This window comes from Eschrichtius robustus, chromosome 9 (genome assembly GCF_028021215.1).
Source record: "Eschrichtius robustus isolate mEscRob2 chromosome 9, mEscRob2.pri, whole genome shotgun sequence".
NCBI lineage: Eukaryota > Metazoa > Chordata > Mammalia > Artiodactyla > Eschrichtiidae > Eschrichtius > Eschrichtius robustus.
Genome location: NC_090832.1, coordinates 115,658,108 through 115,684,885, shown reverse-complemented (window position 1 = coordinate 115,684,885; position 26,778 = coordinate 115,658,108). Strand labels below are relative to the sequence as shown.

General features: G+C 38.0%; 1 protein-coding gene and 1 pseudogene across 1 annotated transcript in view; one reads left to right on the top strand and one right to left on the bottom strand.

Moving 5' to 3' along the window:
• Positions 1-3: 3 nt before the first annotated feature.
• LOC137769166 (coiled-coil domain-containing protein 112-like) lies at positions 4-1,755 on the bottom strand (annotated as a pseudogene).
• Positions 1,756-1,787: 32 nt separating this feature from the next.
• Positions 1,788-26,778, top strand: part of LOC137769165 (opioid growth factor receptor-like protein 1) — a 49,562-nt gene continuing 24,571 nt past the window's right edge. Inside the window, exons 1-3 of the mRNA XM_068550859.1 lie at positions 1,788-1,838; positions 2,266-2,492; positions 10,251-10,269. Of these exons, the coding sequence (XP_068406960.1) occupies positions 1,788-1,838; positions 2,266-2,492; positions 10,251-10,269 (297 nt within the window). The remainder of the gene's footprint in view (positions 1,839-2,265; positions 2,493-10,250; positions 10,270-26,778) is intronic.

Here is a 26,778-nt window from a genome sequence, read left to right as displayed (position 1 = left end):
TCTCTAGTCTCTTTGTCTGCAGATTGGAATAGCCCCATGTGGAATATGAAGCAGTGGCCCAGAACTTGATGATCCTACATCTTTGGGCCATTCTTTCCAAACTTTGGTAAGTTTTGTAAAGCCTAGAAGGATCTACTAACATTTTTTCACTCTTTTCTTGCTTTTCTTGTAATTTTTCCAGTCTTTTTTGTTCTACCTTTACATTTTCGTTTGCCTGTCTATCTAGAATTTTCAATTCAAGTTTATGTAAATCTCTTTCTTGAAACCTGAAAATTTCATCGGCAGCAGTTTTCCTTTTTCTGCCTTGTCTAACTTTTCATGTATTTCTTTTTCAAGCCTCACAAGTTCTTCCTCTTTTTAATTCTTCTTCTCAATGTAACGTAATAATAGTAATCTTAGTCCAAACTGGCATTGGTGCTCTTCTGCTACTTTTGCTTTTCCTTTTCTTCTTCTTTTAACTTCTTTTAAATATGAGAAACATATCTCATTGACATTTAGATACTTTTCTATTCTTCCCAAGCTTCAACTGACAATTTATGATTCTTCTTTGTTCCTGTTTTTCCTTTCATCATCTTCTTGTTTATTGTGAAAAAACATAGTTAGTTATATTCTCTATCTTTAACTTGACCATTTCCTCTTTTTTATTGCTGCTTTTAGTGTTCCAGTTCTGAATAGATTTTTTCTTTTTTCTACAGTCAGAAATTTTTGTATAATTTCTCATGTTGTTGCACTTAATCCTGTGTTCTTTCAGGATAAGGTTCTAGAATTTCTCCCATAAATATTGTCTTCTCTTTATGTTTGTTTCTCACTTTTACAAAGGTCTGATGATCAAAGTCATCCAGTGCCCTTGTTGCCCTCCTGTTTGCTGAAAGAATTTTTCAAAATCTACCATTTCTGCTAGAAGAGTATGTGATGGTACTTTGTCTACATGAACCTTACTTGACATTGTTCTGAAAGCTCTCTGCATTTCTGAGTGACCCAAAGTCCACATGTCAATTTTTCTGGATATGGCAGTCAACTCAGTTTTAGTTGTTTTCTTTAATAAGCTCTTCATATATCAGTCTCTGCTCTTATCTAAAAGTGCTTATTGCATTTTCCATTTTTTCTATTATTTCTCTGAGCTTTCAGCAAAATCAGGTCTAAGTGTCACTTGTTTTAACTGATGCTGAAGTCTCTTTACATCATTATGTATTTTGGCCAGTTGTTGCTGGATTCTTGCTTTTTCAATTTTTCCTGTTGATAATTTATTTAAAATTCTTCCACCACACTATGCTCAATAATGAAGTCTTTTTTTTTTTTTTTTGGTGGTAGAAATAACCGTTTACCTTTTTCTATTAATAACTTGATCTTTTAAATTTTCTGCTGCATGTATGGTTTTTGCTTTTTAGTCCAACTAGATTTCTGCTTTCAGATTTGAAGCTGAAAAGGTTGAATTCCATCCAAAGTACTAAAACATCCATCATTCTGTGTCATGACTACCGTGCGTGTGGCCATCTTTCTGGTAGAGTAACTGGGGCCACACAGGGCCCACAGCCTAGGGTGTCATACAAGGGGCAGTACAGAACCAGCAGATAGTTCCCTGCATGCAGACGTGGGACTGTGGATGTGCCAGAGGGAGAGGCAGAGCTGTGCCTTAGTTTCTTCATCCATAAAGAGGAGCAGGAAGACACTGAGCCCACCTCCTCCCACAGGCACAGAAAAACTGCAATGACATACAGAGCAACTGTTGATGAGAATGACCTGAAGACTTTCCATGACTAAAGGTTTAAAGAAGGCACCCCAGCGAGATGGCTAAGAGAGGCGGAGGCACTATATATGGTCAAGACCCACACTCCCAGGTAGGTGATTCACAAATGAGGGGATAACCACAATTTCAGAGGTTCTCCCCAAGGAGCAAGGGGTACAGACCCCATCACAGGCTCCCCAGGACGTCTGGCTTTGAAGACCAGAAGGACTTGTATATGGGAGAGCCAGAGGGCTGTGAGAAACTGACTCCTCTCTCAAAGGGCGCACACAAAATCTCACATGCTTTCAGGGAAGACGCAGTAATTTTAAATTAAGTAGGTGGCCTGGGTCAGACCCACTTGCTGTTTTTGGAAAGCGTCACAGAGAAGCAGGAGACAACTGTGACCCCCCTGGGGATATAGACATGGCCGCAGCCATATTTGGGAGCTTATTCTACCATGAGGAAGCTGGTACTGCCAAGTAACACTTGGAGTCCTCTCTTAGCCTATTAACGCTAGGGACTTGCCCACCCACCAGTAGGTGACAATAGCTCTGGCATGCCCCAGGCCACACAGCCCACTGCACCAGGACCTGGCACCACCAACCAGCAAGCTGGCATCAACCCTGGGGGCGATACACCAGGACCTGGTTATACCTACCAGTGGGCTGTCACCAGCCCTGGGGCCCCCTGATCCTTGCAGCCAGCTTCTCCAGGACCTGGCCCTGCCTATCAGTGGCTTGGAAGCCACTGCACAAGGCAGAACCTGGTAGCAAATTGGGCAAGAGGCCAGCCGTGCATTACCAGCACATCCAAAATAGTTGGCTCCACTGCAACCGAAGGGCCCACACAGCCCACAAAGGGGCACCCTAGAGCACATAGCTCTGGTGACCAGAGGGAAGTGTGCTGCCAGGCATCATAAGATGACTCACACCTAAGGACATTTCTCAAGGATTGGAAACATAACCAATATATGTAATACACAGAAATAAACAGAGAAATTAGGCAAAATGACAAGACAAAGGAATATGTTCCAAACAAAGGAACAAGACAATCTCAGAAAAAAAACTAAATGAAGTTGAGATAAGCAATCTACCAATAAAGAGTTCAAGGTAAGAATCATAAAGATGCTCAATGAACCTGGGACACAGAAGTTTAACAAAGGGTTGGATACATAAAGAACCAAACAGAGCTGAAGAATATAATAACTGAAATAAAAAATACACTGCAAGGAATCAACAGTAGATTAGATGATACAAAAGAACAGATAAGCAGTCTGGAACACAGAGTAGTGGAAATCTACCAGGCAGAACAGAAAAAAGAATTTTAAAAAATGAAGATGGTTTAAGGAACCTCTGGGATAACATCAAGCATACAAACATTTGCATATAGGAGTTCCAGAAGGAAAACCGAGATAGAAGAGCAGAGAAATTATTTCAAGACATAGTAGGTGAAAACTTCCCTAACCTGGGAAAGGAAACAGACATCCAGGTCCAGGACGCACAGAGAGTCCCAAACAAAATGAATTCAAAGACATCCACACCAAGACATACTATAATTAAAATGGCAAAAATTAAAGGTACAGAATCGTAAAAGAAGCAAAAGAAAAGCAACTAGTCACTTACAAGGCGAATCCCATAATACAGTCAGCTGACATTTCAGCAGAAACTCTGTAGGCCAGAAGGAGTAGCACAATAATTTTAAGGTGATGAAAGGAAAAAAAATAATAGAACCAAGAATATTCTACCTGGCAAGCTGTTATTCAGATTTGAAGGGACAGATAAAGAGTTCTATAGACAAGGAAAAGCTAAGAGTTCAGCACCACTAAACTGACTTTATAAGAAATATTAAAGGGACTTCTCTAAGTGGAAAAGAAAAGACTACAACTAGAAATATTAAAATTACAAAAGGAAAATCTCATTGGTAAAGGTGAACATACAGCAAAGGAGTAGTACAACCACTTGTAAAGCTAGCAGGAAGGTTAAAAGACCTTTATAGGTGAAATAGTGAATAGTGAAATGATCTGAATTTGTATCCCAAATAAATAGTTAAGGGGCAATACAAAACAAAAAGACATAAAATATGATATAAAATACATTAAACATGGCTGGAGGGGGCAGGGAGTAAACGTGCAGGGTTGTTAGAATGTGTTTGAAGTTAAGAACTCATCAATTGAGAATAATCATTCATATTTATACAGTAAGTCCCCTACATATGAGTTGCGAACTTTCAAAGATGCAAACCTGTGTTCACAAATCCAATCACATAAGCTAGTTGACATGTCTGGTGTACGTTGTCACGTGTGTGCATCCTGTACAAGTGGTTGTGCTTTTGTGTACTTTACACTGTACAGAGTACAGTAGTACAGTATCTTTATTTCAAGCCCAGGATGTCTGGAAGCAAGTGTAAAAGCAGCAGAGATGTCACTGGTACTGAACATCAGTCATGAGTGAAAGTGCAGCTTGCCCTCCATCTGCTATTGCTGACGATCCTTCAGCTCTCCCATCTCCCACCTCCTCTCCCTCCTCCAGTCAGTAACTCTTCTTGCCTGTTCACTTGATGCCAGCCCCTGTATGCCAGCTGTTGTACTGTACTACTGTAGTTTTCAAGGTACTCTAAGATTAAAAATGTTTTCTTTATTTTTTGTGTTTGTTTTTTATGTATTATTTGTGTGAAAAGTATTATAAATCTATTACAGTACAGTACTACATAGCAGATTGTGTTAGTTGGGTACCTAGGCTAACCTTTTTGGACTTATGAACAAATTGGACTTACGAATGTGGTCTTAGAGCAGAAATCATTCGTATGTAGGGGGCTTATTGTATATGAACCTCATGGTAATCACAAATCAAAAACCTATAATCAATACAAACAAAACAAAGAAAGGACTCCAAACATAACACTAAAGATACTCATCGAGTCAGGAGGAAAGAGCAAAAGAAGGAACAAAACACTACCCAAACAACCAAAAACAATTAACGTTTTGGCAATAAGTACATACCTATCAGTGATTACTTTAAATACAAATGGGCTAAATGCTCTGATCAAAAGACATACAGTGGCTGAATGGATACAAAAACAAGACCCATATATATGCTGCCTATAAGAGACTCACTTCACATCTAAAGGCATACACAGACTGAAAATGTGGGGATGGGAAAAGGTATTCCAGGCAAATGGAAATGAGAAGAAAGCTGGAATAGCAACACTTACATTTGATAAGTTAAACTTTAAAACAAAGACTGTAATAAGAGACAAAGAAGGATATTACATAATGATAAAGGGATCAATCCAACGAAACATAACAATTGTAAATATGTATGCACCCAACATTGGATCACCTATGTAGATAAAGCAAATATTAACAGACGTGAAGGGAGAAATTGACAGTAACAAAATATTAGGAGGCTTCAACACTCTATTTACATCAATGGATAGATCATCTGGAAAATCAAAAAGGAAACACTGGCCTTAAATGACACATTAGACCACATTGAATTAATATATATAGAACATTTCACCCCAAAACAGAATAATACATTCTTTTAAAGTGCACATGGAACATTCTCCAGGATAAATCACATGCTAGGCCACAAAACAAGCTTCAGTAAATTTAAGAAAATTGAAATTATATAGGCATCTTTTCCAACCACAACTCTAAGAGACTAGAAATCAACTACAAGAAAAAAACTGCAAAGAACACAAACGTGGAGGCTAAACAATATGCTACTAAAATGGATCACTGAGGAAATTTTTTTTAAATACCTGGAGACAAATGAAAATGAAAAGACAATGATCCAAAATCTGGGACAGAGTAAAAGGAGTTCTAAGAAGTTTATAGTGATAAAAACCTACCTCAGGAAACAAGAAAAATCTCAAATAAACAACCTAACCTTACATTTGAAGGAACTAGAAAAATAAAACCCAAAGTTAGTAGAAGGAAAGAAAGGATAAAGATTAGAGCAGAAATAAATGAAAGAGACTAAAAAGACAATAGAAAAAATGAAAGTATGAGCTGGTTCTTTGAAAAGATAAAGTATTGATCATTGATAAAACTTTAGCCAGGTTCATGAAGAAAAGAAATGAGAGGGCTGAAATAAATAAATTCAGAAATGAAAGAGAAGGCATTACAACTGACACCACAGAAATACAAAGGGTTATAAGAGATTACCATAAAAAATGGTATACCAGTAAAATGGAGACTCTAGAAGAAATGGACAAATTCCTAGAAGTGTACAGACTCCTAAGACTGACTCAGGAACAATTAGAAAATATGAGCAGACTGATTTCTAGTAATGAAATTGAATCAGTAATTAAAAACAAAAAACAAACAAAAAAAAACTTCCAACACACAAAAGTCCAGGACCAGATAGCTTCACAGGTAGATTCTACCAAACATTTAAAGTATTCCAAACTATTAAAGTGAAAGGAACACTTTCAAGCTCATCCTACAAGGCCAGCATTACCCTGGTACCAAAACCAGGCAAAGACACCACAAAAAAAGAAAATTATAGGTCAATATCCCTGATGAACATAGATGCAAAACTTCTCAACAAAATATTAGCAACCTAATTTCAATAATACATTAAAAGGATCATAATCCATGATCAAGTGACATTTATCTCAGGGATGCAAGGATTTTTCATCTCCACAAGTCAATGAGATACATCACATTAACAAATTGAAGAATAAAAATCATATGATCATCTCAACAGATGCAGAAAAAGCTTTTCACAAAATTCAACATCCATTTATGTTTAATAACAAGCCTACAGCCAACATCGTACTCAGTGGCGAAAAGCTGAAAGCATTTCCTCTAAGATCAGGAACAAGAGAAAGATGCCTACTTTCACCACTTTTATTCAACACAGTATTGGAAGTCCTAGCCACAGAAGTTAGTCAAGAAAAAGAAAAGGAATCCAAATTGAAAAGGAAGAAATAAAACTGTCACTGTTTGCAGAGGGACGTGATATTGTGTATAGAAAATTCCTAAAGTGCCACCAAAAAACTATTAGAACTATTAAGAAATCAATTCAGTAAAGTTGCTTTATACAAAATTAATATACTTAAATCTGTTGCAATTCTTTACAGTAACAATGAATCAGAAAGAGAAATTTTTAAAATTCCCACTTAAAATTGTATCAGAAAGAATAAAATACCTGGGAATATACCTAACCAAGGCAGTAAAAGACTTGTACTTGGAAAACTGTGAGACTCTGATGAAAGAAATTGAAGACAGCACAAATAAATGGAAAGATATACCGTGTTCATGGACTGGGAGAGTTAATATTGTTAAAATGACCATACTACCCAAGGCAATCTACATTCAATGCAATCCCTATCAAAGTACCAATGGCATTCTTCATAGAACTAGAACAAATAATTCTAAAATTTGTATAGAAACACAAAAGACTCCAAATAGGCAAAACAATCTTAAGAAAGGACAGAGCTGGAGGTATCATACTCCCTAATTTCAAACTATACTACAAAGCTACAGTAATCAAAACTGAATGGTACTGGCACAAAAACAGACACATAGGTCAATGGAACAGAATAGAGATCCCAGAAATAAACTCATGCTGATATGGGCAATTAATCTATGACAAAGGAGGCAAGAATATACAGTGGAGAAAAGACAGTCTCTTCAATAAGTGGTGTTGGGAAAACTGGAGAGCTATATGCAAAAGAATTAAACTACACTACTTTCTCACACCATATACAAATATAAACTCAAAATGGATTAAAGATTTTAAATGTAAGACCTGAAACCATAAAACTCCTAGAAGAAAATATAGGCAGTACGCTCTTTGACATCAGCCTTAGCAGTATATTTTTTGGATATGTCTCTTCAGGCAGGGGAAACAAAAGCAAAAATTAACAGATGGTACTGCATTAAATCTAAAAGCTTTTGTACAGCAAAGAAAACTACCAGCAAAACAAAAAAACAGCCTGTGAATGGGAGAAGATATTTGTAAATGATATATCCAGTAAGGGGTTAGTATCCAAAATATACAAAGAACTCATACAATTCAACATCAAAAAAAAAAAAACCCCAAACAACCCATCAAGAAAAACAACAACAAAATGGGCAGAGGACCTGAATAGACTTTTTTCCAAAGGAGACATATAGATGGTGAACAGACATATAAATAGATGCTCATCATCACTAATCATTAGCGAAATGCAAATCAAAACCACAATGAGATATCAGCTCACACCTGCCAGAATGGCTATCATCAAAAAGACCACAAATAATAAGCATTGGCAAGAATGAAAGAGAACCCTCATGCACTATTGGGATTGTTAATTGGTGCAGCTGATATGAAAAACAGTATGGAGTCTCCTCTAAGTATTAAAAATACAACTGCCATATGATTCATCAATTTCACTTCTGGATATTTATGGAAAGAAAACAAAACACTAATCTGAAAAGATATATACACTCCAGTATTCATAGCAGCACTGTTTACAGTAGCCAAGATATGGAAGCAACCTAGGTGTTCACTAATAGACAAATGGATAAAGAAGATGTGGTATATATAGCCAAAAAAAAAAAAAAAAAAATTCCTGCCATTTGTGACAACATATGGACCTAGAGTCTATTATGCTAAGTGAAATATTTCAAACAGAAAAAGACAAATACTGTTTTATTTCACTTATATGTGAAACCTAAAAACATACAAACAAAACAAAATGAAAACAGTCATAGAGACAGAGAACAAACAGGTGGTTGCCAGAGGGGAGGAACTTGGGGGAGGGAGAAATAGGTGAAAGGGATTAAGAGGTACAAACCTCCAGTTACATGACAAATAAGGGGGATGTAATATACAGAATAAGGAATATGGTCAGTAATATTGTAGTAACTTTATATGGGGACAGGTGACTGTTAGGCTTATCATGGTGTTAATTTCATAATGTATGCAAATATCGAATCATTATGTAGTGCACCTGAAACTAACATAATATAGTGCGTCAATTACAGCTCGATAAAAATAAATAAAAATAAAATTTAAACACAAAATACAAGAAAATCGGGGCAATACAGTGCCTACCTCATAAGCTGTATAATGATTGGACTTATACGTAAACTTAGAATAGTTGATTCCAAGTGTATATTTCTAGTTATTATTATCTGTAGCTCCTCATGTCACTTTTTCTGCATATTCGCCTTGCTTATTCTTTTTAATGCTGCCGGTATTTCTCACATGCCTCCTCATCCTTGGATGTCTACTCACTAGAGTTTCTTCTGCTGTTGTATGAATGGGATGAGAAGAGTTCTGACCCAGACGTCCATGCACATAAGTGACAGGGCACATCCACTATGAGCCTTCACTTTAGGGGCTGGTGAATAGGAGAGGAATGTCAGGCTGTGGATCCCCAAATACGATTGGCTTTCATACACATCATATCCCTTTCATAGATTTTCAATTAATATGGCATTAAAGGGGCATGGTAATAATATCCTAAAGTGGTGGATATTGTGAGCAGAAAGTACAAAATACAAATAAAATCTTTACAGAAGTCCTGCACTTAGGTAAAAGAGAAGAATCAATGGCTTAACTACACGTGAAGTGTTTTTTTATCACTTCGAAATAATGTCCTAAGATTTTTGGAAAGTGACTTGCACTTTGACTCTCTAGAATGCAGGGTAATTATAGAATCACTGTGATTTTTTCTAGAATTCTAAGATCACTTGTGATTTATTGTAGATTCTGTAATTTTGTTGTTTCAAAAACAGGACAATAGCTTTTTAAATTTTTTTCCCTAAGGTAATGGTGTGTGTCTGGGCCACTTGCAAACTGTGGAAGCCAGGAGAGGAGGATGAGGAAAAATAGAGGAAATATTCTTCAGTAAACAAGCCTTGTGACCCAAATGTGGAGTAAGAAGTTTGTGTCGCAGTCTTAGGATGTGGTCAGTAGCTTTGCATATTTCTGTACTGAGTTAGATTTCACAACTTCCTGAGATGTCATTTGTTTTCTCCCCCCAGCTTGAATTAGGACTTCCCTTCCAGGCTCTGCCAAGCCAGTTTCCTTTAGACCAATTTGTAATCAAGTATTTCTACTAAAGATTCGTGAAAAGAGCACTGAATTCAAAACCAGGATAGATTTCTAAGTCCAACTTTCCTTCTTACTGTCTGACCTTAGAAACCAGTGTTCACACCAAGCCCTTATTCCCTGAACAATTCATATTCTTGGAAGGGAGAAAGAGCTTTCTTACAAGTAATGGGTTTCCTATCACTGAAAGTGTCCAGAAGATGCTCGAAAAACCACTTCTTAAACTCTTGTGAATGTTTATGTAATAAGAAGATTGGACTTAATTGTCCTGAAAAATCCTCTGAACCCTTCTGAAACTCAGTGATTTTCTGCTCCAGTTCTAGGGAAAGAAAGGAGGTGGGGAGGGAATGAGGAAGGGAAGTAGCGTATTTATCCACATCGCGTGGATTTCAGCCTTGGCGTCTGGAGTCGCTCCAGGCTGCCCATTCTGACTTGGATGCACACTTCCTTGATGTCTGCTCGTTCTCTTCCAGCAAGTCCCTGGAAGAATGGGTAAGTCAAGGCAGGCCGATGTATACCATCCGTCAGAGGGGTGGCCACATCAATGCAAACATAAGATTTCTTTGCATTCTTACTCTTCATTTTAAAAAATCTATGGAAATTTACAACTATACTTTTTCATATATCTGTTTCTGTTTTAATATAAAATAGTATTTTAAATTATCAATCACTGGGAATGGGGGGGAGGGTAAAGAACTTGACCCTCCATCTAGGAGCACGTTCCTCAGTTTCTTCGTATACAACTGCGCTCCTGGTTAGGAAGCTCGGGTCAACACACTGGACCCGCTGTCTGGATTCAGGTTGTTATCCATGATCTTCCCATAGCCCTGGGCACCTACCCCCTCCAACACACCAGGAGAGCCCAAGTGTGATTTCAGCAGCCCATCTCGGTTCATTCATGCTTCTCTTTTCACCTGACTCTGTTTACAATGACATATTTTAGTAGAATTATTTCAGAACCTGCCTTAACTCAACCTGAATGTGCCTCACTGACTGATAAAACCCTTGCCCCTGAAAAAGGGTATTACATTTTGCTACAATTCACGATACATCTTTGGAGAAGAATTGTGCATTTTATACAGTTTTTCAAGGACAGTTTCAAAATGTGTAACATCATCAATCTCACTGACAGCACCTCTAATGATTTCACTCTGTAGTCAGAGTTTTGCCAAATGCAAGCCAACATGCAGACCATCACACACCTGCTCCCTACCTGTGGTTTCAGATGTGTTATCTGTTGAAAAGACAACCAAGTTTAGGGAAAGAATTCATCCTTAAAGCATTTCTTTCCTAATTAAGACAACAGATGTTGCTTGAAGTCTCTACCTGGGGAATTTATGACTTTGGTTTTAAAAAATAAGAGGAATTCACAGATCTGCATTCATAATAATAGGTTTTTTAAAATCAATTTAGCCATCCTGGTGGTGACTTATAATAGTCAAGAATTGGTGATGGTTGTCATTTTCAACAATTTAATGGCATTTTCCAAAAGTGCTTTTACTTGAGTTATTATTTAGACTTCATCGCTCCCCAGCTGGGTGTCTGATCTCCCTCTTGTGGCAGGAGGCTGGACAGATCTGGCCTGGCTCAAAGAAGCTCGAGGGACCAGGGCAGCTGGCAGGAATGGCTCTTATGGCCTCTGTGGTTACATGGAGGCAAGAACAAACAGCAGGGTGAAAGGTCACAGTCAGAAATGCGCGGCTAAAGCAATCGACAAGGCAAGAAGAGCCTGAGGTGGGCAACAGGCTTGCCTCAGGTGCGTTAACTGGTGCAGCCTGTGGGTCAGAGTCAGTGACAGTGAGAACCAGGACCCGCCACTAGGAAGAGGCGAGCAAGACCATAACCCTGGTAAACAGCCGAGTCATGAGCTGGTGCCCTCCTGTGAAGCATAAGGCCAGGCCACAGGGCACCCAGGGACCCACTGAGGCTTCAGTTTCTTTACCTGTGTACTACTCTTCCTGCTTATAAGGATGTGGCAAAGATTAATTCAGTCCTGTATTTGAAGTCTAACTGTCATTATTAGTTGTTAAAATTATATGATATGTGCTATAATTGAGAAATATATGGACAGATAACCTACAAAAACTCAAAAAAAAAAAAAAAACCAGCTGCATGGTGAGAATATTTTCATTTTTGGGGCAGAACAAAATAGAACAGAGCACTTTGGGGTGTTATTTTCTTTAAATTTAGTCTGCTCTTGTGAGTTTTTAACCAAAGTGTTTAATTAGCATCTGATTGCCAAACATTTGAGATAGTTATAATCTGTGAACAAATTATTGATTCTTACTGTGGCAAGTTCGGGTAAACTCACATATCAAAATTTATATACAAGGAAAAATCCCAACATGAAAGAGTTAGATTTTTTTAAACACCAGGTCTCAAATTATCCAGCTACTTTGACAGTTTTAGTGCCTTGACTAAATATTTTATGATGATACTACTTTTAAGATAAAACATAAAAGCTAATTTATAGTGACGTCTCTTTATGTAAAAGGTTCCCAAGCTGATTTATTACCAGGTTGAAGCATGTCAGTGAATACAACCATCCCTTAAAGTAAAGAGACTTCACAATTTTCTCCCACACTCCTAAGTCAAACAATTTATATGAAAAACAGGGTCTTTAATTTTACAAGACTCCACTTTATTTTCCTATAATATCTCCTTTAGTTTCATTCTTCAATTCAATTTAGTACCTGCTATGTTCTGTACTAAGTAATAAGTTTGGAACACTGTGCCTAACTATAATTCACTTTAATATCTGCACATTTGAGGAAACTTAATGCTGAAGATTCAGACTTAGTTATTCTCAGACTTGATTATTCACTTATCATCCTCTACTCACCAGAAAAGTAGTTCATCACCTGCCAAATTGACATTATGTTTTTCAGTTTTCTAATTGCTCCTCACCATCCCGATTTTGTCTTCTTCTAAATTTATTACATTACATCATCCTGAAAGGACTTTGGGGGAAATACACACATATATAATTACTTAACTATATTTTTGGTTGGGGTGGAGGGGTTTAAGGGACTACTTCTAATGCTTTATTTACAGTTACATACCACTCTTCACCAATACGATTAATAAAATAAAGCATACAATGATGATCTATAAATTCAGAACATTTGTGTAGTGATAGATGAGTATTATTTCTGAGGCTTAAGAGGATTTTTATAAGTAAATGGATTTCAAGGGTTATTAAAGGGGAAACAAATAACATGGGATTTTATATTGGGAGTAGTTTTTGTTACAGGAATATTGGAGGTGTTTTAAAATAAAGAAGTTGAAGAGGATGCTATAAACAGGACAAAGAAGAGACAGCAGAGCTGGGCAGCAACTGGAGGAGCCCTTGCTCGTGGCGCATCGCAAGCTCCCGTGGGGCAGCGCGTGATGCAGGAGGCGGCAGCAGCAGCGGTACCATAGGAAAGAAAGACGTCTTTGGCGACAGCGTTTTGGTGGGAGGGAAAATATTAAGGACAGAGAGACCAGATGGTGATAGCATGGATCCCCAAACCAAACTGTCATGGACTCAAATCTGAGCCGTAAAGACATAGTAGAATGGAAAAATAATAACACAAATAGAAAAACAAACAAGGATTTATCTACATCCATTTAATGTACTTACATTTTATTTCATGCAGAAGGTATTTGAGATGAATTATCCAAAAAGAGAAGGAGGAGATATTTACAATAAGATTCATAAAACAACCAAAAGAGGGAGGGAGAAGCGTATGCCAACCATTAGGGTCAACAGAGTGGCCGCGTTTGAGCAGAAAACCTGGAGTTTCCTCCCAGCCATGATGAAGAGGGAGACTGTATACATAACAAAATCTTAATTAACTACTGTCATCTGAAATAATCGCCTTCAAATATTTGGGAGATAAAATTTAAAATGGTTAGAGACATGGCTCCTGGGTCACAATAGAATAAGATATAATCAATAATAACCTCAATATTGGCTTCACACCAAATAGATAAATTTGCCTGACTAGTTTTGAGAGCAGCCTAAGATAAAAACGCATGGCCAGCAACTGAGAGACAGTTCTACAGAAGCAGTGACAAAAGTGGCATGGTCCAAATGGGTAGCCTTCTTGCGATATGGTTGATCCAAGGACATTGGTTCACACTTAACGCTGGGTCCTGGGACACATCTGTGAACAAAATAGCCATAGTCCCTGCCTTCAAGAAGCTTACATTTTGGCGGGGGAGTCAGGAAATAAAGTTAAAAAGAAATAAAAATAAAATAATTACGGACTGTGGGAGATGCTAACAAGAAAATGAACACCGCTGTCAAGAGTTAAAGGGGTGGAGGGGTGTCCTCTTGTTTCACTCTAGTATCAGGGAAGAGCTTTCTGCGGAAATGACATGAGGAGACTTTGGGGTACACGGAGCAGTGAATGATGCGTAACCCAAGACAGTCTTTCCCCACTGCCTCTCTCCCAGACTTTCAGTGTGCATCATCTAAGCAGGGTGTTTAAGACTATGCACTCTAGACAGTTGACCTGCAGTGCGGACATTCTGTACGGCTAATTAAGGAGATTTCAACGAGCTGGTGATTAGGTTAATATCCTATTATAAAAATTAATAAGCTTAACCAATGTTTTAGCTCAAGTGAAGTTTAGAGACGTGCTATGGACTGAATTGTATCTCCCACCCCATTTCATATTTGAAGCCCGAACCCCCAAGGTGACGATATTTGGATATGTGCCTTTTGGTAGGTAATTAGGTGTAGATGAGGTCATGAGAGTCAGGACACAGCGAGAAGGTAGCCATGCGCAAACCAGGAGAAGGGCCCTCACCACGGAATGAGGGAATGGAATCAGCCAGCACCTGGCACCTTGATCCTCGGCTTCCCAGCCTCCAGGACTGTGAGAAACGCATTCCTGTGGTTTAAGCGGCCCAGTCTGTGATACTTTGTTATGGCAGCCAGAGCTGACTCACACAAAGATGGGGCTGAAAAAACAGTAGGATTTAGAGAGGAGAGTCATAAGATAGGAAAGAAATCCAGAAATGTGCTCCAGTTCCTTGTTCTAAAGCCTGATTATGCTGCAGACAAAAGTGGAGTGAGTCCAGGTCCCCCTCTCACACTCAGAGGGATTCTCTGGGTCTCAGAAGGGACTCCAAGCTGCCCTGCACCGAGCAGCCTGATTCTCACAAGCCCCCAGACTGCACAAAGGGTCCTGTCGCCCCATATTGAGGGGTCATCTCACCCCCCCCCCACATACGAGGAGCCAACAGTTCTCGTTAGTTCGTAATGCAGTATGGTAGCATTTTAATTGGTTCCTTCTTATTGAAAAGAATTTTTTTGCATAAAAAATTAAGTGAAGACCAATGTACAGTGTTAAGTAATTCTTCTGCCAATCCCAGTCCCAAAGTCTCCAACCTTCTTCAGAGGCTACCAATGGTGAATGGTTTTTTATGTATAATTCAAGATATACTTAAGGCACACACAAATACCAATATTTGTATTATATTTACACACATTTAAATCCAAATGGCAGAACTGTACAAATAATATCCTATGCCACCTTCTCTTCCAATCAGCATGTATCTTGGAGGTCATAGAGTGCATTTTATCTTAATTTATTTAACCTGTTCCCCCATCGATATTTGTGTTCCCAATCTTTGCTATTATTAACAATGATGAAATGAACATTCTGTGTAAATACTTTTGTGCACATGTGTGAGTGTATCTTGAGGATAAATTCCTAAATCAAATCAGCTGGGTCAAAATAGATATGCATTTTAGATTTTGAAATTTAGAATTTTTAATTTTTCCATACATTTCTCAATTCTATCACTAATTCTAACAATTATAATAATATTGGTATATCAGACTTCACATTTAAGCAATTGCCAAATTGCCTTCCAAAGAGGGAAAATCCACTTATACTCTCACCAATGACATGAAATGTCTATGTGTCCAACTATGCTGTGAATGTGTTGCTTAAATAACTCATAACAACCTTAGGAGGAGGTATGAGAATTATTCCCAATTTAAAACTGAGTTAATTGAGGCACAAGGTGAAGCAACTCGACAAAAGTCACACAGAATTAAGTGACTAAAGTGAAAGCTGTGTTCCCCCGACCCCTGTCTTACCCGTTATGCTCTATGGCCTTCCAGAATTCCAGCCCTAGCTCACACTTGAAGGTGATGACCTCGGCCAAGTTAGTTACCTCCCATCCATGATTTCTGTATATGTAAAAGGGAGATAAAATTGATACGAGATAAAATAAGACAGTGTAAGGAAAATTCCATGAGCAAGGGGCTTTAACATAAGTTCTCCTCCTCCCTGTTGAGATAACATATGCATCAGGGGGAAGAGTAAACCATGGCTAGTAAACCCTAGCTAATCCTGTTCAATGACATGGAAATTAAAGAAGGAACCGTGACCCTTTTCAATGTTAATGGTACAGCAACAAAGTCCACGGAAACGAGGGTTTGTGCCATACCTCCCTCCCTCCCTGTCTTTCTTATTCAGTATTTAATTCTGACTGGTTAGTCTTGGCCCAGCTTATGCACAGTGTTTCATAAGATTTCTAGCCCCTAGAAACCGGGTATTCGAACCTCCTAGAACTGGTTTTTCCACCTATTCAGGGTATTTCTCAAAGTTCTGTTTGCTAGCAACAGTCTTTGGCTAATGATAAACTGAGAGCAGTGTAACCTATGAAGAGGAATGAAAGAGAACACGTTTCTGTTCGGCTACAGAGTAGGCTGTGGCTTAGAGCCTACAATTCAGAATTCAGAGGAAACTTTGTACTGCTGAGTGAACCTGCTGATCAAGATATTGTCACACCCCCTATTGTTAAATTTTGGGTTTTTTAATATGATAAGGCAATTGAGTCAGTATTGAGTGAGCAGCTCTTGGGAGTGAGTCTTAAGAATAAGCAATCCAAAGAAAAGTCCTTGTTTCCCACAGGCCAGTTTAGAAAGGGTGGCACCCCTGCTCTCAGGCACAGGGGCTGAGATGGGAGCAGAGCGTAGGCTGGGCTGCAGTGACTCGGCCATAGTCATTCTGTCTGGTTGATTCCCTAAGATCCAGCCTTATTTCCTTGTTTCTCCTCTAGGGGTTTGGGTGGGAGAAGGATTGGTAAAGCTGAATTGCCGGAAACTGCTAACGACCCAATCCAAGACAGCCCTGAATGGACCTTCTCTTCAGGATGCACAGTCCAGAGACCACACTCACGGGGATGACTCATGCACTCTTTCCTCCAAGCCAGTTCCTTGTACACCGTGCAGGATGTCCACATATAACCTCACGCTGTGGCCTGTCTCTCCTCACCTCTGAGTGACGAGCAGAGCTCAGTAAAGTAGGCTCAAAATGGGAAGCAGGATGTTTAGACATGGCTGAGTTGACATAATGGTTTTAATGTGACTCAGGAAACTCACCACCACATAAAAATGTCAAAATCAAAAAAAAAATCACTGTTTTTTACAACCAGGTTATAAAACAACAAACACCCTGACAATTACACTAACTCTATCCTTCACTTCTCTCCTCACTCTCACCTGATCCATTACCCTATGTCTGAGCCCCAAGGCTGTTCTGTCCTTACCCCGTCCCACCCCCAGCATGGTTGCTCCCTGACCCTTTCCCTCTGCTCCAGTGGTGCCAACCAGCAATGGGTGAGGCTCAGACACTTATCCAGATATTTTGGCCACAAATATTTGCTAAGAGCCAGGCACTATTCAAAGCACTGCAGTGAATGTACTCTTTCTTCTTTCTTTCTTCCTCACTTTCTTTTTTTCTTTCTTTTTTTGGGGGGCGGGGGAGGTTGTGTTTGGTTTTTTTGCACGTTACAAAATTTTTTTCGTGGAAAATTTAATCTTTTGTCTTTTTTAACTGAGTGAAATATGTCTAATTTCAAAATAGCCAAGTCACAATATCATATAACAACAAAAAGTACTTCAGCTCAGGAAAAGATTTCTATAAGATGTAATTTATGAAAAATAAATAATTGCAGATAGGCAAAAAATATTTTAAATGACCGTATGGACAAAAGTATCTGTTCTTCTCATTAGTACCACCACTATTGTACATTTTAAAAAATGTTTCAGGGACTTGTACCAAAAAAATCTGTCTCTGAATGTCCTGCAAAATTTGGTAAATCCGGATATTTTACGATCACCTGTTTTAGCTTAAGAAAAAATACAATTTACTTATTCACTTATAAATTTTATGTACTCTGGTCAACATACAACAGTTAGTTCATGCTTTAATATGCCTCCCCTGATCCAATACATAGCAAAAGTATAAAAATATAAAAGGAAAAACCCAAAACACATGTCTGGGCTCAAAGCCTATTAAGCATCCCTGTGTACCAGGGACAGAGGAGAAACGCAGAGCTGAGCAGAACTGAGGCTGCAGCCGTGCTGGGCTCGAGTCCTGAAGACGGCAGAGGCAGCTGGAATTCAAGGGAAGGAAAACTGAGGGTGTCCCGTGGAAATCGGAGGACTGCGGCCAGCTTGTAAACAGGGGCTAGGTGGGGCTCCTTCTGGTGAAAGGAGGTTGAAAATCCGCAATACCTACTGCTGGGGGCCATGACATTGTAGATGCTTCACAAGCAACAGGACAAACCACACCTTGCACCTGAGGAGTTGCACCAAATGACCCTCGCCTGGGACCTGATGTCATATCTCTGCTCAGACAGTGAGCAGGTGCTCTGCAATACCATAAAATATCTGGGTTCAGGAAGTTGAGAGAATGAAGCTGCAAATCCACTAGACAGAGAAGTGTGAAGAAAAAGAAAGAAGGGGAAATCTTTCATTCAAAATGAGGCTGCAAAACAAAATTTCAAAACGCATGGAGAATTCTAATGCTGTGAAAGTGATCCAGCCAAAAATCAACAATTGCAACATAATTTCATTACAGGTGAAATTTTAGGAAACTGTCTAGCCAAAATTTTAGAATAAGGATGCTTTGAATGCTTAAGGATAAAAATGAAAAAAATTACATAATTTTTTTAGAAAACAAAAAATATGAAAAACATAAATGAAACAAATCAAGTAAATCAAAAGCAGAATGACTAGATAAACTAGAAATTAAAAATCTATTGATTGAAATAAGACATTCAAAAGATGGAGTAAATTTTGGAACAGAGAAAATAATAAATTGGAAAATATTACTGTGGTTTTCACCAGGTTCACAGCATAGGGAATAAATTATGAGAGAATGTTAGGTAGAGAGATCATACACCCCAGCATTTCTGGGAGAGTTCCAGTTTACATCTGTGTCCTGATGTCATTATTAGTGGCACTCCTTTTAACTCCCAAATATGTCCCAGTTTAGACAATAAATTATATGGTCACCCAAGTGTTAAAAATATCTAGGACAGACGGAAAGACAAATAAGACTGCCAGAATGAAAAAATAGAGATAATCACAGAGAAGTAATATTTGAAGAAAAAAGAGTTGTGAATTTTCCAAAACTGAATGAAGACGTGTGTCCTCAAATTGAAAGTGAACTATAAGAGCCAAGAAGGATCTATTAAAATATATTCACACCTAGACTCATCACAGTGAAACTGGAAGACATCAAGGATTAAGCGACACTCTTACCAGCTACCAGGAAAAAGGGAGATTGCCAACAAAAATGGTAATTAAACATTAAACCAAGCAGGATTCTCACAAACAACAATAGATGCCATAAAACAATAGGGAAATATCTTCAACATAATGAGGGGAACTGTCAATTTAGAATATCATACCCATTTAACTAGGCAAAAAAACAAGACTCTGGAAAATAGATATTCAACGTATAATTAATATTCTTAGTTTCTTCAGTTTGAGAGGAGGATAATTCTAGATAACTTCAGATATTTTTAGAAAAAAATTATAGTTTACTTATAATTAATTAATTTTACCCATTAATTTATAGCTCGTATGTTGAAAACTTTAAGCTATTTTATGGAAATTAACAAATAGGATCTAATTTATCTATACATGGAAATGTAAAGGACAAAGACCAGCCAAGATAATTTTAAAGAATAAAGAATTAGGGCTTCCCTGGTGGCGCAGCAGTTGAGAATCTGCCTGCCAATGCAGGGGACACCGGTTCAAGCCCTGGTCTGGGAAGATCCCACATGCCACGGAGCAACTGGGCCCGTGAGCCACAATTACTGAGCCTGCGCGTCTGGAGCCTGTGCTCCGCAACAAGAGAGGCCGCGATAGTGAGAGGCCCACGCACCATGATGAAGAGTGGCCCCCACTTGCCACAACTAGAGACAGCCCTTGCACAGAAACGAAGACCCAACACAGCCATAAATAAAAATAAATAAGTAAATTAAAAAAAAAAAAAAAAGAATAAAGAATTAAAGAACTTGCTCTGAGAGTTATCAAGATGTATTGGCAAAGCTACAATACATAAGACAGTGTGGTATGAGCACAAGAATAGACAAATAGACACATGGAACAGAATAGAAACACATATGACCATTTGTTTGATGATAAAGTATAAGACAAATGAGAAAAGAACTGTTTTAATAATGATGCTGGGTCAATTGGTTATATGGGAAAAATAATCTTGATATCCTACTTCACATAACACACAAAAATCAGTTCCAGAGCAGAAGGCAGATATATGTCCACGTGAAAGGTAATAATAAAACATCAGAAAGATAACAGAGAATACTTTGACTTCAGGATAGGCAAATAATTTTTAAATATTAATAAATGAGACATAATTAAAATTAAGAACCTCTGTTTATCAAAAGACCCCAGTAAAAGAGTGAAAGAGAAAGCCAAAAACTGGAGAAGACACTTTCAGTATTTTATCTGACAAAAGATTATTATCCAAAATATGTAAAATGTTCCTGTGAAGTAATATAAAATAGCCCATAGAAAAATGGGCAAAAATTTGAACACTGAACAGCTAACTCATGAAAGACATTAGATAAGTGGATAATAAGCATATGAAATACTCAACATTATTGTTCATCAGGGGATTGAAGATTGTGCACATATTCATGCACTATGTATGGGACCTATAAATTGGTACAACCACTTCAGAAAACTCTTTGGTGATAGCTACTAAAGCTGAACATATGCGTAGCCTATAACCCAGCAATTCCAGTAATTCACTCCTACAGGTTTACCCAACATAAATGTGAATGAAAGACAGAGACAAGCACATTCAAAACAGCATTATTCATAATCCCCAAACACTGGAAACAGTGTAAATAGCCAGCACTTGTAGGATGGATACCTAAACTGTGGTGTGTTCATACAGTGGGCTGCTCCACAACAGTGAGGTGAGTTGGTGGTACATCCAACAGTATAGATGAGCCGAGCAACATGGCATTGAGCAATAGGCATCGGACACAGAGTTCATATTTTACTGTTCCATTTATATAAAGTTCAAAACAGGCAAAGCTAATCTATGGTAAGGAAGACAGAGCAGTGATTAACCTTAGGAAGGGGAGGGGAGAGACTGGGAGGGAACATGAGGGGGGCCTTTGGTGCTGGTAATGTTCTACTTCTTGATCTGCATTGTTACACAAGTGTATTTACTTTGTGAAAACTCATTAACATACACTTATGCATATAAATATGCTCATTTCTGTATATTTGCTATACATAAAAGAGGGGAAAGGCAAACCCCAGGTAACCAATATAGAAATAGAAATCATCTTGATACCTTCCAGACCACTAGATGAATCCAAAGGAGGACAAAATAAAAGGATTTGGAGGAGGAGGAGGAGCAGGAGGAAGAAGAGGAGGGAGAAAAAAAGAAGAAAAAGAAAAATACCAAACCCTTTATCAATGCAACAGAAGGTAGGATAGCAGGGGGAAAAGAGAAAATGGATGGTAAGCAGAAAACACAAGGAGGTGGGAGAAATAAGCCCAAAGAGTGAATGTACTGATAAATAAATAAAATTCACCTATTAAAAGACAGAGATTATCAGACAGAATAACAATAATATAAATTCAGCTATAAAAGGCATACTTAACAGCAAGCTAAAAAGAAAATTTGAACATTAGGTTTTGAAAAACTAACTAGCTTTTATAGTAAGATGCATTACAAAAAATAGACAATAATCCCCAAGACAGTAAAGCAATTTTGCACCTAATATAACATTATATTAGACAGAGCAAGCTGACAGGATTACAAAGTACAATTGACAAATCCAGAACTATCGTTGGAAGTGCCAAACCCTTCAATAAGAAACATATAGCTCGAGTAGAAAAAGCTATTAAGAACATAGAATATTTTAACAACTAGGCTGTACCCAGGCCCAGCTTAGCTCGCTCCCTACCCCTACCCATTTCCCAAACCCTTCAGGCCACTGAGAAGTGGGTAGAATTCTATAACCAGCCCTCAAATTATATCTTGTAAGGAAAGATTCTCAGATTCAGAGAGTGTGAGAAGGTACTTAAGGAGAATTCACCCAGAAAAACAAAAACAAAGTCTAGATATAGGACTCATTGGGAACATGATCTTGGTGAGAAATAACAACATGAGAATTATGCAACCAGAACAAAAAATAAGTATGAAAGAAATTCTATAGCAACCAGAGTCTAAAGAACACAGGAAAACATCTCACCAGTGTTTCATATTATAGAAAAGCTTATGAAGAACATGAATTGAATAAATAAGAGCTTAAATGTAAGATTATAACAACAGAATGAAGTAAAAATGGAAATTGAAAATGTAAGGAAATTGAAATTCAAATAACACCATTACAGAACTAATAAACAAATTACATACAGAAAGGAGTCGAATGGATATGGCTGAAAATACACAGAGGAAAGGCTTGAGATAAGCACAGTAAAATCAAAGGAAAAAGATTAATGGAAATAGAAGATAATGGCTATGGAGGAGTGACAAAGATGACATTACACAGGATGATAAGGGTGTGTGAACTGAAGAACTCAATGGATGAATCAGAACAATAGAAAATAGAAAAATAATCCTGAAATACAGGAACAGGAATACTGAAAACTTCATATCATATTCCAAGACAAATACATTCAACACTATCAATTCTAAATCATATTCTTGTTGTTATTAAATTTTGAGGAAGAGAAAAAAATCCGTCAGACATTCAGACACAAATATTGTCTCTTATAATTGAGAACAGAAACAGACTGGCCTCAGTCTTCTCCAGAGTGGGACTCCAGAATGGAGGCATTGGGAGCAACAACTACCAAACTCTAAAGGAAAAAATGTGATAAAAAATACTGTGTCCAACCAAGATTCCATTCAAGTATAAAGACCACAAACAGATATTCTAAATAGGAAATAAAACAAGGGCTACAGCATACACCAGCTTTCTGGAGGAGGAGAAAAGGACTAGGTGATAGAATCTAACTAATCAAGAGCTGACAAGAGACCCATGGTAAGAGGTGTTCCACCATGTTGATTTCCACAGCATCCTGGAGCAAGTAAGTGTGACCCACGTGTTCTGTAACCTGCCAAGTGGTTCTTCAGGTAGAAAGGCAATAGACACATGTCTGCTCTAGCATGAAAGAACTCAGGGAATACTGTTACAGTATTTTTTAAAATAAACTCCTTGAAATAAAATCCATCCAGTAAGAGGAGAATCAAAATGTGGAGCCTGGGAATGAAGATGTAGGGGGAAAGAATGGTGAGATTTATGGTTACAAAACATAAGCATAATATGTCATAAAACTTTAAAACGTTTAACTTCAGTGTCTTAATATCAAGTAAAGTGAAGTTAATTATTTTTTCATTAAAAGCAGAATGTATATTCTGGTGCTGGTTCAAGATGGCAGGCTGAGCACCTGTATTGGTCAACTGTCTCTCCCAAAACTGGATTAAAGTGGATTCTCATTCCTGGGCATATATCTGGAGAAAACCATAATTTGAAAAGATACATGCACCCCAATGTTCCTAGCAGCACTATTTACAATAGCCAGGACATGGAAGCAACTTAAATGTCTGTGGACAGAGGAATGGATAAAGAAGATGTGGTACATATATACAATGGAATATTATTCAGCCTCCAAAAAGAATGAAATAATGCCATTTCAGCAACACAGATGGACCTAGAGATTATCATACTAAGTGAAGTACGTCAGAAAGAGAAAGACAAATACCATATGATAACACTTACATGTGGAATCCAAATATGACACAAATGAACTTATCTACAAAACAGAAACAGACTCACAGACATAGAGAACAGACTTGTGGTTGCCAAGGGGGAGGGGGTTGGGGGAGGGCTAGATTAGGAGTTTGGGGTGAGCAGATGCAAACTATTATATATAGGATGGATAAACAACAAGGTCCTACTGTATAGCACAAGGAACTATATTCAATATCCTGTAATAAACCATAAAGGAAAAGTATATGAAAAAGAAAAAAATAAATGTGTGTGTGTGCATGTGTAAAACTGAATCACTTTGCTGCACAGCAGAAATTAACACAACATGGTAAGTCAACTATGTAAAGATAGATAGCTACCTCATATTCCTCCCTACTCTCAGCCCCCAAAACAAATCAAAACTATACAAGACAATTCTTTTCCAAAAAAATTAAATAGTCTGGGAAACCCAAAGTGAGATGTCCACACTTTGGATAAAACCTATTTTATCTCTCTTTTATGAATTCCTCAGCTTGAATGCCAGATCACCACCCATTCCTCTTTTAAGGAAACAACTTAAACGTAATTTCCAGTCCAGTTTTCCATTATTCTAAAGCAATGAACAACTACGAATTATCTGACGTGTGAGGGAAAATGGTTAAAGAATAAGACCAAGATAAATGTGATAAACTACCTCAGAGAAACAAACATAATTTAAGAAATGGAAAAGAACTTTTAAAATATTCTAATCAATATACTAGAAATATAAGAGAAGACTTTGCATGCATATAGGAAGAATAGAATCTAGGAAAAAGGAAAAGTGAAACAGCAAAAAAGAACACTTAGAAAATTAGTATATGGCTATTGAAATCAGTGAGACCAGGGAGAAGAAAAATATCAAAACTGTAATGGACAGGAACGCCCCACAGCTGAGGATAGACGTAGGTGTTCAGATTCACAGGACCAAGGAAACGTCCAGCACAAGTGAAATAAACATCCATTCCTAAATATAATATTGAGAGATTTGAGAACTAGATTCAAGAAAAGATCCTAGGAGTTTTCAGAGAGAAAAGATACCAACACTGACCACAGTCATGCAAGGAGCACTGCCTACAAAATTCCAATGAAAGCCAGTGTTGAACTTAAAAGTCCTGAGCTACCCAAATTATTAATCGAGTATGATGACAGAATAAAAGTATTTTCAAATATCTAAGAACTCAAAACCTTTATCTCCCATGCATCCTTTTTCATGAGGTTCCTTAGGCTGGGTCAGAAAATGAGAAAATCAGGAAGAACGAGAAAAGATGCAGGAAACAATGATTCTAACCTGGGACAGGATTGAGGGGAAGCCCTCAGATGACCAGTGGGCAGCAGCATTGGTCCCCAAGGGGGCTCTAGAAATAGGGATGCAGTTAAAAAAAAAAAAAAAGGAAGGGAGAATGTTCCATGGACTTGACAGTATCCTTCAAACTGGAAACACAAACCTAAAGACTCCATAAAGAAAAAGAAGAAAGGAAATTAGAAATTACATGTTATCATGTAATCACTGCTTGTAACGAGCCCCACTGACATAGTTATGATCATGTGAAGCAATACTTGTCAAGTTTTCAACTTTTAAAATCTAAACAAAGGCAAAGCATGGGAAACTTCACTGTAGTTATAGAACAGAAGGCAATTTTTTCAGTCTTGCCAATATAAAAGTAGAAGCAAAGCTTGCAAAAGTCAGGGTCTGGAAGGGGGGAGGGATGGAGGACCCCACCTCACAGGGTAAAGAGTCAGGATAGAGTCTCTATCACTAATGGAACAGACAGAAAGGGAAAGTATATAGTATTGGAGGTACCAACGTGATTAAAAGAGAAACTAAGTGTAGTGAAATAATTACTGTGTCAGGAGGGAGCGAGGGAAGTGTAAGTGAGCTAAATCCTCATTTGCCGTGGCCAGAAGTCAGTGGACAATGTTTAAAATAGATAATCCAAAAAATCATGACTAATCATTTAGTATTTTAAACATCCAAAAATAAAAGTATATGATCCTATTAAACAGTATCTCTTTTTATAAAATAATTTCTGCTGTCTTTTAACCTATCTAAAGAAATGTATCAAGAGATATTTACAATAATGTTCATCTAATATTTCCAAATAGTGGGACTTGAGGAGAGTTTTTACATTGCTATTGGTATCTTTCTGTATTCTGTGGATACTTTGTACCTTTATATCACTTTTATAACAGTGACATCATTATTTTATACTCTGGATGCTGGGAGGGTAATTGGTTATAAAAGGATAAAAGTGGAAGCTGGGAGCCCACCTGAGAAAATGTAGTGGTGTAGAATAGGTGCTTACATTGGGAACAAAGAGAAAGCGGCCTGATTCCTGATGTAGTTTTAGAGGGAGAATAAACAGGCCTCACTGGCTCGAACATTGATGGTAGGCAGATGGGGAATCAAGGGTGCTGCTGAGGTTCCTCTCTGTAGCTCCTGAGAGCTTGGAGGCCACAAAGAGATGGAAATGGAGTGTTCTGTGTCCGTGTTGAAAGGGGTGGAGAGGAGACCAGAGTTCGGCTTTATAGGACCTAACCTTGAATATCTGAGAAACATACAAGCAGTAATCATGCAGTTGGTTTCTTACACAAATTGAAGCTCAGATAAGTCCATGCTGGGCATATAAATTTGGGATTTGTCAGCAAATAGGTGGGATGTAAAGCTACGAGTATGTATGAAATCTCCTAGATACAGGGATTGAAAAAAATAGAATAAGACCTTGGACCAAGCCCCGAAGGCTCCCAAAAATGACAGGAGAAGGGAACCCTGGAAAGGAATTGAGAGGAGAAAGAGAACAATTTGTAGATTACATTCCAGGTGTGTGTGGCTTCGGGGAAGCTGAGGGAAGAGGCTATAAGCCGTGAAGTCCTTGAGAATGTGAGTAAGATGGGGCTACAAACCCAAGTAAAGAGGGT